This window comes from Condylura cristata, unplaced genomic scaffold, assembly GCF_000260355.1.
Source record: "Condylura cristata isolate star-nosed mole 26May11 unplaced genomic scaffold, ConCri1.0 scaffold00008, whole genome shotgun sequence".
Classification (NCBI taxonomy): Eukaryota; Metazoa; Chordata; class Mammalia; order Eulipotyphla; family Talpidae; genus Condylura; species Condylura cristata.
The window spans coordinates 38,096,986-38,110,393 of NW_004567109.1; the positions used below are offsets into that span (position 1 = coordinate 38,096,986).

General features: G+C 42.2%; 1 protein-coding gene across 2 annotated transcripts in view; it reads left to right on the top strand.

Moving 5' to 3' along the window:
• The first annotated feature begins 12,216 nt into the window (after window positions 1–12,216).
• Window positions 12,217–13,408, top strand: part of DNAJC6 (DnaJ (Hsp40) homolog, subfamily C, member 6) — a 128,002-nt gene continuing 126,810 nt past the window's right edge. The window contains exon 1 of one of the 2 annotated variants that reach the window (XM_012722451.1): window positions 12,217–12,350. In XM_012722451.1, the coding sequence (XP_012577905.1) occupies window positions 12,236–12,350 (115 nt within the window). In that variant the 5' untranslated portion in view covers window positions 12,217–12,235. The remainder of the gene's footprint in view (window positions 12,351–13,408) is intronic. The other variant, XM_012722452.1, reaches the window with a different exon arrangement.

Genomic DNA, 13,408 nt, shown 5'->3' on the forward strand with positions numbered 1-13,408 from the left:
CAATGTTTTTGTTTCAAAATTGTATTATGAAATTTCCAAACAAGGTGGAGTCTGCAAGGGAGAGAGAGAGAGACAGGGTTTCAATGCATTCAATAAAACCACCCTCCACCTTTAATGCTAATTAACTCTTGGCCGTTCTTGTTTCATCTATATTCTTATCCACATCCTCACTTTAGATTATCTTCAAGTGAATTCTGGGTCCAGTAATGAGTTAAAACTTCATTAAGTAGGGTGTATTTTTCTTTTCTTTTCCTTTTTTAATAATATAATGGTTTATTTACATCATTTTGTACATTTTTTTAAAATCTCAATTGTAATCCCCATGGGTTTCCCATCACCGAGTCACCCGTGTGCCATCACCATAGTCCCATGTACTTCCTTCCCCCCCACCCCCGTTTTTGATCCCATTCCCACTCCACCCCCACAAAATGTCTCTGGTATATGGCTGTTCATTATTCTTATTATTTTCTCACCTGGTCCATTATACTCCTGCTATGAGCAAAACCATCCGGTATTTTTCTTTCTTTTTCTGGCTTATCTCACTAAGCATGATCTTTTCCAGCTTAAGTAGGGTGTATTTTTCAAGGAAAGCCCTTTGTGATCTGGTCCTGACCAACTTTCCAGTTGTATATTTTGCACATCTATAGAGCCATACTTCAGTTATTTCAAACTAAGATAACACCATATCATATCTCTTTGCAACATGCTTTGCTCCTTGGAGTCTTTGTATCTTTGTATATGTCATTCCATCTTTCTGAGATGCCTCTTCTTTTTCTGCCTTTGAAGCCCTTCTTTGTTTTTCATGGGTGAGTTCTCATCACCTTATCCTTGGAGGCTTGTCTGACTCCTTCTGTGCTGTTCTTGTGGTTTTGTGCCACTGTGACTTTTGCCCTTGTCACACAGCAGAGCCTAATTGAAGACTCCTGCAAGGTAGGACTAGCATGCCATAGGACCTGATATGAGAAAATCTTGGTGAACAGAGTCTATTGAAATGTTTGTAAAATATACTTGAAGTTGACTTAATATTTAATATTTACAATGGTATTGAAGAAAAATGTAAAAGACTTAATTTTGTAATACTGAAATGAAAAGTCATTCATAATAAAACAATTCATGAAATAAAAGATCAACAACCTTAACTACATAAAGACTTAAATTTTATGTGCAGGAAACACACCAAGTGACTTGGGGAAAATTTCTCAGAGAAGATTGGCATTTATTATTTATGAAGAGCACCTACAAATTGATGATAGAATGCCAATAGAACAATGGGTAGAACATATGAGCAGAGACAGTTCACAATGATACCTAAATGTAAATAGACATATGAAAAGTTAAATATCTGAATTAGGGAAAAGATTAAAAATACTAAAAACATCCAGTGTTGTGAGGTTATAATGTAAAGCAAAATCTCACATGCTCTTGCAAGATACACAAGTTAACAGAGTCAGTTTGGAGGGCAAATGGCCAGTGTGTACCAAACTTTAAAAATTCACATACATGCCCTTTGATCTTATAATTTCATTTCAAAGAATCTATCCTACAGAAAAACATATACACAAGGGCATCACTGAAGTTTTGTTTAATACAGCAAAAACTGGAACAATGTGAATATGACAATAAGAATATTGTTAAGTGGCCCTCCCTGGTGGCACAGCAGGTTAAAGCACAGCACTAAGAAGCTAAAGCCACTTCAGCATGAGATCAATCCCCACCCTGGAGGTGATCCACATGGTGCAGCAGACCTCTCCTGACCCACCCACTGCTCCCTTCAGCAGTGTACTTCCTAAGTCAGTCTGTTCTGCTCCCCGCTCTGTCCCTGGTGAATCCTCTCACCTCCCCTGCACCTCTGGCCTGTACCCCAGCTTTGTATGCATAAATAAATAAATCTTAAAAAAAAGAGTATGGTTAAGCAATATATACGAAATCATAGTCTATATGTGGAACTCATGCTTTAGCAATATTTCCAGAAACATTGTTAATAAAAATATGAATAACATGTAAATGATGATATACTTTATGAGGAATATTGTGTATTTGTGTGTGTATTGTGGATAGTAACCCCATAATGCAGATGTACAAAAAATAGAACTTCTCTTATTTTTAAATAATTCAGTCTAATTTTTGTTTGGAATTCCCATCATAGCAACATTATAGATTTAATCTCATTGAGTTTGAAGTTTCTTATTCTTTTTCTCCAAGGTTGCACCCAAATTCCAGTGAGCTGGATGCATATGAGGATGGCATTCAGTCCATCTGATAACTGAGGTCATCTGTCAACACAGGCATCTGCAAAGATAGCCATCTTTCTGATTCCTGCTCACCATCACACAAGTCTCTGTTCTGCCAGGCCCCTTTTCTTGTGCAAGATATGATTCGTCTGTTCCTGGAACTATTTTTAGCTGTTCCGGCTCCCTTAGGGCACTGGAATAGCTGAGAGATGGTCTATAGGAAGCTTCTCAGGATGTTGCTTCAGGGACAGGCCACCAAGCCCCTGCTCTAAGACCTTCCAAAATCTGTATTTTGAACGCTTTCTCTCAGTCTTACTGTACCCCACATCCTATGGGGAATATCCAAGGTTGGGGGGAGTGATTAGTATGCCACTCCTCAAATCCTCTGTACTTTTTATGATGTTTCCCTCAAAGCTTTGTATTTATAAGGGTTCACCCTCATTCCAATGACTTCAGTCTTGTGAAAACCAAAGCCAGGAGAATGAAGCTCATCATTCTTTATACTTGCTTTTCCTCTTCCTTCTGTCACTATGGCAATTGAGCACAAGTGCCAAGCTGCTGGGAGAGTTACAACAGAGGGTGAATTTGGTTAGCATTTCTAAATATTTTCTTGTGATATTTTACTCATCTGTAGAGATACCAAAGAAAAATGTAGAAAAACATATGACAGACAGTAAACAGGGCTGCCTCTGAGTGGGCCTGGAGAGAGACAGAGCTTGACACTTATGAACTTCATGGATGACTCCATACAATCCAAACTAGAGGCTGGAAAAAGTGACATGTATGATACACTCCCCTTTTCCCTGCTTGTTTGCTGCTTTTTTTTAGACAGACCCTGGGTGTCAGCTCTCTTTCATCCCCTCCTGTCTGAGGGTGTGCTCAATAAATAATAGAGTCATCAAATCAGTTTTTAAATTTAATTTCCAATTGGAATATTCCCCAAACCCTGTTTTACCTCTATTGTTTTAAATTCCTCTTGTGTTGGATTTTGTTTTTATTACCAAAACTGTGAATGAATATATTCTTTCCTTTGCTGTATTCTGGTTCAAGTGGAAACCTGGAGACCTAGGATGACAGAATGGGGGGGAAACAAAGGATCTTGTAGTCCCAGAACAAGACTCTTGCAGAGATCAGTTGCCAGGGTTAAGATTTTGCAGCAAGGCCACACTTGCCTCATCATATGTGGGCCTCTGTTCTTGGCTTTGGATGCTTCAGTGACTTAGGTGGAAGTAAAATTACATTGCTCAGATTTGTAACTGGAAGAGATCACTGGATAAAAGAATCAAGTTTTCAAAGGGTACTGAGGGGCCCACCCTGGAGATGCAATGGGTTAGAGCACACCACTACAAAGCTTGCCACAGCTGCTCCTCCAAGTTCAATCCCCTACCAGGGAAGTGACTGACATGGTGCAGCAGACCTCTCCTGTCTCGCCTGCTGCTCCCCTTCATCAATCTGCCTGTTCTGCTCCCCACTCGGTTTCTGGTGAATCCTCTCACGCCCCTGCACCTCTGGCCTGTACCCCAGTTCTGTATGCGTAAATAAATAAATCTTAAAAAAACAAAGGATAGTGAGTTTAGGTGAAAACAACAATATGTAATTTAAGAAAATGCATGCCAAACCCTCTATTTAGGGTTTTTATTTTTAAATCAGTTCCAAAATATAGAATGGGAAGATCTTGATTTCATAACAATTATTATCAAAAAAATTTTAAGAAGTGAGAAAATTCTTCACTAACTCAACTCAATGGTAACGTAATCATCACTCCCCCCCAAAAAGAAAATCTGAAATAATCATAGGTCCTATAATGAAAATGTAGTATTGTGTTTGGATTAACAGTGGTCATCATGTCTTTGTATTTAGCATTGGAAATATTTTCCGGTATAATGTTAATAAAAATGTGAGTAATATTGAGATTATGGAAATATTTATATAAAAAGGTATGTGAACTAAATCTTAAAATTATGTTTTAAAATATGGCCCTCCCTGGTGGCACAGCGGGTTAAAGCACAGCACTAAGAAGCTAAAGCCACTTCCGCATGAGTTCGATGCCTGCCTGCCCCGAGGTGACTACATGGCGTGGCAGACCTCTCCTGACCCCCCAGCTGCTCCCCTCAGCAATGTACTACGTCAATCTGCCTGTACTGCTTCCCGCTCTGTCTCTGGTGAATCCTATCACCCTCCGCATCTCTGGCTTGTACCCCAGTTCTGTATGAATAAATACAAAAAATCTTTAAAAAAAAAGAGAAGTTCAAGTTAGCAAGCCAGTATTACAGAAGGTGGCCCAATATTTCAAGCTGAGCTAATAGAAACAAACTCTCTTAAACGTTTACATTGTCAAAACCCTTTGCAATACCTTTCACTCTTTCCACCTAGTTCATTTCTCTCCCTCATCATTAACAACCCATAACTGATATAAGAAGCAGAGGTAGTCATTCATAGGAGAGAGAAATACAAATCAGTAAATATAATTCAGGGAAATTTGTCCTCAGAGATAGCATCAAATGATGGTACTTGCTTTTTGTGGTCCCATGAGACATGTTAAGATGCAGCTCCACTTAATTTTCCCTGCGCAGTGTTCTTCTGGCATCATGTTGCCAGGGATACCACTCAGAGGCAGGTATTTGTCCTTCAGGATGCAGCCCCAAAAGGCAGATTATTCTAACTGATGTAGCAAACAACTGCAGAATCTCAGTGGTTGCATATAGGGAATGTGTGTCTTGCTCACAATGCAGTGCAATGTGATTGATGGCAAAAGGGGAGGGATTTGCTTCATTCAGTCATTCAGGGTTCCAGGCTTCCTCCATTTAGCAGTTCCAGCATCCTTCAGGGGTTAGCATCAGACACTGGATTATCTGTCTTCCACTGGCTTTTGTGTGAACAAAGAGCTTGCAGGGTTAGGTGAGAGGTTTCAGAGATCAGGCCTGAAAGTGGTGTACATCATTCCCCATTCCCAGACTCAGTCAATGACCATGACCTACAGCAAGGCTGTAAAATAGCTGTTTGCCCAGAAGATAAGAAACATGAATATAGGCAAGTACCAGTTATCTCTGCCACAAGAGAAAATTAGTTCTGTGATAACAGCAAACACAGCAATTTTAACTGTAATTATACCTCAACCCTCAGAAAGCAAGGGTGCACACATTCTAAAGTTTGAAAGCATGTTCCCCCTGAAGAAATCAAGCCACCCTACCAAGTGCAAAGTCACTCTGTAGTAGAGCAAGAGACAGGCATGGCAGGCACTGCTGAGAGGCTAGATTGAAGCTGTGACCAGTCCACACAGCAGAAGCCCAGTCCCCAGCAAAGCCCTTTTACTTCTCCTAAACGTTATCTTTTTGCTTAATTTTTTTCTTTCTTATTATATTAGTAAGATTCATTCATAGAGAACTTGAAAAAGAAAATAACAGTGACAAAAATCATCTGTCCCTACATAAGGGTTTGTCACTTGGGTTGTTACTTTCAAAAAGGTCTCTGATGATAAGACTGAAGAAAGGGAGGGACTCTAAAATCACCCTATCTCAGGCCCAATCAGCTATTCCCATGACCTTGTACTCTGTCTTGAAGACCTTTCAAGTGTCTGTAGATAACCACTTGCTTTGCATTAATTTCTTATCCACCAAGAAATACAGTTGAATTCTGAGCCATGGGGCAACAATGTCCAGAGAGGTCCTGCACCCTTTAATAAAAATTTCCAGTCTTCACACAAAGTGCTTCTCTAATAAAAAAAAAAAAACTGAATACAAAGACCTTTTGTTACAGCATGTTTGTGTCACTTAAAAGGGAGTTTGAGGACAGCATATTTGAATATTTGCTTTATACCAGACAATTCTAGATGTTTTACAAATGTAATTTCGCATTTCGTCTTCAAAGTACCTCTGAAACATATATTATTTCCCAATTTTATTTTTTAGAAAAGATTTATTTATTTATGCATATAAGAACTACAGTATAGGTCAGAGATGCAGGGGATGAGGGGATTTACCAGAGACAGTGGGGAGCAGAACAGGCAGATTGATTGACATACACTGCTGAGGGGAGCAGCGGGTATGACAGGAGAGGTCTGCTGCATCATGTGGGCAGCTCTCTGGCTGGGCATCTAACAATGCAATGGCATCTAACAAGCAATGGCATAGCTTGACAGCTCTGTCTTTAACCCCTGTACCACTAGAGAGGCCCATACTCCCCCAATTTTACAGAGACGAAAGCTAGGCAGAAAGAAACTAGTTGCCCAGGATTGTCCAGAAATGGTCAGTTTGGTGCCTTTAATTATTCTGTTTCATGGCCCCTAAATTCTAGATACTATAGGGAAGAGAGAAGGTGGATTTCTGAAAGAGGTCCTTGGAAGTGGGGGAATGTCTGGGCTGTGTTGGGCTACACTTCAAGTTATAGGTTATAAGAAAATATTTCTTGAACATCTCTGGCAGGGGCTGTTAATTTTCCAAGGCATTGCCTTGCCTAAAATTCTGCTTGGTGACTCCCAACCCTAGACACTATAACACTTCCCACTGTGTAAATCTCTAATGGGAATTGCTTTCTATTGCTGCTTTTTTCTGTTCTACTTTATGATCACCACTCACCTACCAACAGGTCCCTTTTTTCTTAAACCAGGATAAAATACATACATTGAGAGCTTCCTTTTTGCCAAATCCAGTGCCAAGTGCATAAATTCTGTGGTTAATAAGTCAGGAGTCAGATGCAAAGATATGGAATTTAGCCTATGGGGAATGACAGAATTTTTAGCACTTGCTTACAACCCAATTTGCAAAAAGCAATGGCAGACTACTGGTAAGGTCTTTCTTGTAGGAACACATTGAATATCAAGGCCACTGGCCACACAAGAGGATGGTTATCTCATCCATATCTTCCTTGACAGTCCATCTGTTTTCTGGGGGCAGTGAACTGTAAACCATTGTGTCTATGCCTTTGAGATCATTGATTTAATCCCTTCATTCTATAGAGGAGTTTATATAGGTCAGGTTTTTCTCAGTATTAACTATTTACAAAATAATCCTTGTATGCTACCTGTGTAGGATAAGAAGCCCAACTATGTAACTACTAGTATAAATTTGATCGTCACTGACCTTTCTTTGCCCCAGTTTCTTCATTAGCAATGGGAATAGTAACATTCTCCTCACTGACCATGGTTCCCATTTCACTCAGAGGGAAGTTACAGATTAGCAGTACCTGACAACTCTACCTAATCCTTTCACTGAGCAGCTCTCAATCTCTTTTCCCACTATAGCTCTCCTTGCTCACTCTCTTCCATCTTCCTGCGTCTTCATGCTGTTCCTTAAAAAACCCACCAGGACAGGCCCTCCCTGGTGGCGCAGCAAGTTAAAGCACAGCACTAAGAAGCTAAAGCCACTTCAGCATGAGTTTGATCCCCACCCCAGTGGTAACCCACATAGTGTGGCAGACCTCTCCTGACCTGCTCACTGCTCCCCTCAGCAGTGTTCTTCATCAGTCTGCCTGTTCTGCTCTCCACTCTGTCTCTGGTGAGTCCCCTCACTGTCCCTGTTACTCTGGCCTGTACCCCAGTTCTGTATGTATAAATAAATAAATCTTAAATAAAAAAAAAAAACAACAAAACCCCCCACCAGGCTTGGGGGCTCTCTGATGGTGCAAAGGGTTAAAATACTCCAGTTCCTGAACACACAAATAAATAAATCTCTAAAAACAAACAAAACCACCAGGCATACAGCCAAGGTAGGGCCCATCCTGGTGGTTTTTTTAAGGAACAGCATGAAGACGCAGGAAGATGGAAAAGGGTCTCTTCCTTTTGCTTGAAATGCTCCTGTCTAAGCACCTGCATAGCTGACTTCTCGGATGTTTTTTCTTCAAGTTTTTGCTCAAATTTTCTCTCCACCATGTCTCCCATGGCCACCCTTTTAAAAATTACAACCTGGGCCCTCCCTGATGGTGCAGTGGGTTGAAGCACAGCACTGAGAATCTAAAGCCACTTCTGAATGAGTTCAATCCCTGCCTGCCCCGGAGGTGACCACATGGCGTGGCAGACCTCTCCTGACCCGCCCACTGCTCCCCTCAGCAGTGTACTTCATCAATCTGCCTGTTTTGCTCCCAACTCTGTCTCTGGTGAATCCTCTCACTGCCCCTGTACCTCTGGCCTGACCCAGTTCTGTAGGATTAAGTAAATATTAAAACAAACAAACTAATAAAACTACAACCTGCTGCTGCACTTGCTCCCCCACCAGCAATTCTAGTCCCCTCCCCCAGCTCGACCTTTCCTTACACTTTGATCTTCTCTCAAACTTCAGCTCTGACTTATTTAATTTACCTAGTGTTCATTGTCTATCTCCTTAATCCTCCTCCCCACCATAGAATGTGAGTTCTAGGAACAGGAATCTTTGTCTTGTTTATTTCTCATGAATCTGAAGAGCCTACAATGAGTCCAAGCAAACACATGGCTTTTGGCTGATCTTCCATCTGCCTGTCTCCACCCTATGTGAGTGAACTGTCATAGAGCTAACTCTTCATGCCCTGAGCAAGCTTAGTTAATGTCAAATGGAGCAGAAATCAGCTATTCTTTCTAAGAACCCTGTCTGCATTGCAAAGTCATCAATTAATAAATGATTGTTGTTGTTTTAAGGCATTTTAAACTTTGGGGTGGTTTACAATGCAGCAATAGAATTTTATAGAATTTTTGAAAACATCTTAGATGAGTAGTTTCCTCTCACATCAGTTACCACCACTAAAAATGTCATAGCTGTAAATAATGCTTTTTAAATTTTGACAATCTTAAAATCTTATAAACTGAAAAACTTCAGTTTAAAAAATATGTTTAAGGTGGAGACTGTCCTTAATTATTTCTTGTACTATTCCTTCCTATTGGCACTATCACCAGTTTGAAGCACCACCATGGCTTTTGATGAGTCCAAAGGAAACAGCAATACTTTTAGGTTATACTATTTCATGTATATTTTGTACATTTTTGTAAGAAAAGGTGATTGACAGAACCCTCAGGTATAATAGAAAAGAGACATAGAAATGAATCATGAAGTCTGAAGAATCTAACCTTCAGAAACAACCAAGACATCCTATTGCTTTCTTTTTACATAACATGCACACATACATTTACTCTTTGTAAAAGAAGGTGTCATTCTTCTTAACCTGTTATAGTCTGTCTAAATGGATACAGTATTACAATACGCTGCCTCTATTGAGTTTATTAGACCATTATTAGTCCATTTGCATATGATAGTAAAAATTATCACAAACTTGTGAGGTAAGCACTATTCCCTATCTCTAGGTGGGGAAGTTGACACAGCTCTGCTTAGCTAGAGAGTCTTGGTTATGTCGCTTAGCCTCTTCATACCACAGGTTCTGTCTCAACCTTTTCATCACACACACACACACACACACAGACACACACACATTTCATATGCACACACAAAGGAGAATCAAATATCCCATTTACTTTACTTAGATATTTCTGGATTTAGCTTTGTAAACACAATGATGTGAATACAATTCAGGATTTTGTTTTTCCTATTGTTCCTTTTTCTCCTATGCCTAGTGAGTCAGATGTACAAATTAGTGGGCTTATTTGTTTTGCAATTCTGACATTTGAAAAGAAATTCAAAGTTGTTAATGTTCATGAATGTGCCTCAAGGCACTTGGTTGTTTCTACTATGGTGAAAAGTCTCTCAGGCCACATTCTTTTCATGGACTTCAGGGACTACAGAGGCAGCTCCCTGCAGTATTTCCCTGGAGTAGTGATTATGGGAGCCAGAAGCTTGGCTTTGTTCCAACTCTGAACTGGAGGAAGGCCATGAAATCACATGATGTTTGGACTCAAAGGGCAAACCAAAGAATGTGCCTCTCATCCTGCCCCACCCAGCAAAGTGCAAGCAGTAAGCAAGAGGATACCTTCACGGAGCTATTTCAACCCAGCATAATGCAAGTGTAAGTCCCTAAACCAGCCTCACTGGGCTACTGACACTTAGCAGAATTCCAAAACCAGCTAGTGAGAGTCAGAACACATAGGAAATGGTGGGAGACCCTGGAAGGATACATGTAGTTCATCTTGTTAAATTCCTTCCTTTCTCCCTCCACTTATGGGATTGGGGGAGGCAGTGAAGAAAAAAGTAAGCCAGGAAAGGAATGGACATAATATTTGCTAGGAGGTTTGGGGATCCAGGGTTAGATTTCAGGTGTCCCAACCCAAGTAAGAAATCCCAGGATCAAAGGCCAACCTTCATCTAGAGTATTGGTTAATGATTCCTGAGTAACTTTGTTAGATTACTTCTAAGGGTCTACTCAGATTTTAGGCTGGCTATAATGGAGAATAAAGGTGGGTGTAGAAGAAAACTCAGCTTATTATTGACAGAGAGCAATAGGACATCACCCACCTACCTTTTTCTCTGCTTCTCCCACTTCACTTCTTTATTTCAGATTTATATCTTCCCATTCTTCTGGCTGAGAGAAAGAATAAAATAAGGCAGTCCCATATTAACTTTGAGAATGTCCATTATCTAGACCATTCTAAGCAGAGTAATTTAGCCCGCCCTGATTGGGTCTCCTGTGGCCTTTCAGAGTCCTCTGTGCATCCTGCTTGAGCCCAGCAGGTGATCCTTGGTACAGTGGGCCAGGGGTCATGAGAACACTGAGTATAGTCATGGGCCTAGGTGGAATCCTGGCTCACCACATGGAGCTACTGCAGTGATCCCTATGAAATAGCAGATAAGTAATTAAAAAAAAAATCAAACGTTTTATTGAAAAATAATTGTGGAGTCACATGCAGTTATAAGAAATAATACACAGATACCTCATGTATGCTTTTACTCATGTCTCCCTAATGGTAACATTACAATCTAATATTACAACCAGTATGTTGAAGTCAAAGTACAGAGGTTCTACCCCAACAGGAGGTCCCTGTTGCCTTTTTATTGCCACACCCTTCTCTCCCCAGGGAAACTATTACTTATGATCTATTTATATAATTTTGCCATTTTAAGAACGTTCTATTAATGGAATCATATAGTATGTTACCTTTTGAGATTTTTATAAGCCATTTGAAAGTAAGTTAAATGGATCATGTCCCTTTATAGCCAAATATCTTAATGTGTATTTCCTAATTATAAGCATATTTTCTTTCATTACAGTTTATTTATCAAATCCAAAATATTTATTATTGATAATTATCTAATTGTGTAGCCATGATGTAAAATATGATACATGAAAAGCACTACATAAATATTAGCTGTTTTTACTAATGAGGTATGTGTTAAAGGATTTGGTTTTGATCTTCTTCCTGGACTCTACCAATTAGGGCAAAATTGCACAATCACACAATCGTGACAGAGACCAAGTGGTGATGGTGGGTCAGCCCAGTTCTGCAATTTCAGTTCCCTCATTAGCAAAATGGGAAAATGCCTCCCACCTCTCAGGATGCTGTCAGGCTTAATGGTGTGTATATAGAAGTTCTTAAAAAATCACGAGTGATTCACAATCTGGTGTATGAGAAATACAAGAATAATTGTTGGATTAAAAAAATTCTAACAAAATGGGATCATTTCAGAGTAGAAGAGAGGTAGGAAAAAATATAGGTAGCACCAAGGAGTTGGGACTTATCACCATTTAGCAGCTTTGTGATCTCTGGGCGCTTCTCGGAGCTTCAATTTTGTGCAGCTAAAAATCAGTGCACACCCCTGGGATTTTTGTGTTAATTAATGATGCCTCGCAGTCGCTGGGCACTCCATCGACACCTCCTGCAAAAAGGACCTACGTCTCTGGCATTCGCCTGGAAGCTGCCCAGCTCCGAGCGCGCCCCGGGCCAGCGCATCCCAGCCGCGTCCACGCCTCGGCCCGGCCGCGCCCCGCGGGCTGGCGTGAGCAGCGGTCCCAGCGGCCGCAAGCTCCTCCCCCGGCGACCGCGTCTACCCTGGCGACGGCCGGGCACCTGGCAGACGCGCGGCGGCGGGGGAAGCGGGAGGCGACCCTCGGGCGGCGGCGGGTGGTGGCGGCGGGGGAGGGGCGCGGGCGCACAGATGGGAGCAACTGAGAAGCAGGGCAAGAAGAGCCGGAGGCTGTTTTCTTCGCTGCGGCCGTGGAAGGCGACCCGGCGGCTGTGGAGGACGCGCTCGGCTCGCAAGGCGGCTCAGGGTGAGTGTGGGCGCGGCCGCGGGACCTGTTACCGTGCGCGGCCGGGGCCGGCCGGGAGTTGGCTGCGGCCCCGACAGCTGTCGCTGCATCTCTGGCGGTGTTCTCCACCCTCCTCGAGCACTTGCGGGCCCGGGCACAGCTGGGGGACGCGGCCTGGATGGTCAGCCCCGCCGGGGTGACCCTTGCCGCGGAAGCAAGACCAGTTCAGGAGCTGCCCGTGGCCACTAGGCAAATCTCAGGGGTCGGTCTGGGCTTGAGGCCTCTCTCCCTTCGACCTCTCCTTCGCTGTTCCTTAGCATCTCTTGTTAGCGCAGGTGGTTGCAGCTTATTTTCTTCAAAAGTCCCTGTCTGTCCTTTTGGGTCTGGACAGAAGGAATCAGCGTGCTCTATCTAAGGACACCGTTTTAGGTTTGCAATCCCTCCCCACACCCCTAACACCTGACCCAGACCCTGCAATGCAGAGCTGGTGGTGGTGTTGGTGGTGGTGGTAGGGGGGTGTCTTTCGGACCCTAGCCTACCTTCGAGGTCCCCACCCCCTTTTCCAACCTGTCTGCGGTGATTCCCTGTTATCCAGTAAGCTCTAGCCACAGTAAAGTATTTCCCAAGCACATACCACCTTATCCCTACCAAGGCCTTCACTCACATTCATTTAACTCACTACTTTTATTTCACGAATTTTATTTATCTTCCTGTGTTCCAGAACCTGGACTGAACAGGTAGGCAAGGCCCCAGCTCACCCAACTCTTTCTATAAGGGAAACAGACATCACACACACAAAAACAGGTAAAAATTCCTATTGCAAATTGCTATCTATGCTTGGAAGGAATCAGATACTCCACTGGGGGAGGAAAAAAGGCAGAGTGGGACCTAGCTTACCTGTCAGTGGACAGGAATGGCTTGAGGTAGTGCAATTTAAGCTGAGACCTGAAGTCTGACTAGTAGTTGCAACAGCAGTGATCAGGGGTAGAGCATACTTTCCAGAGGAAATAAATAACAAAAGGAAAGATTCCCAGTGTGCCTGAGCTTAGCAAGGGGAAGGAGGCCCTGGCTCAAGGTCT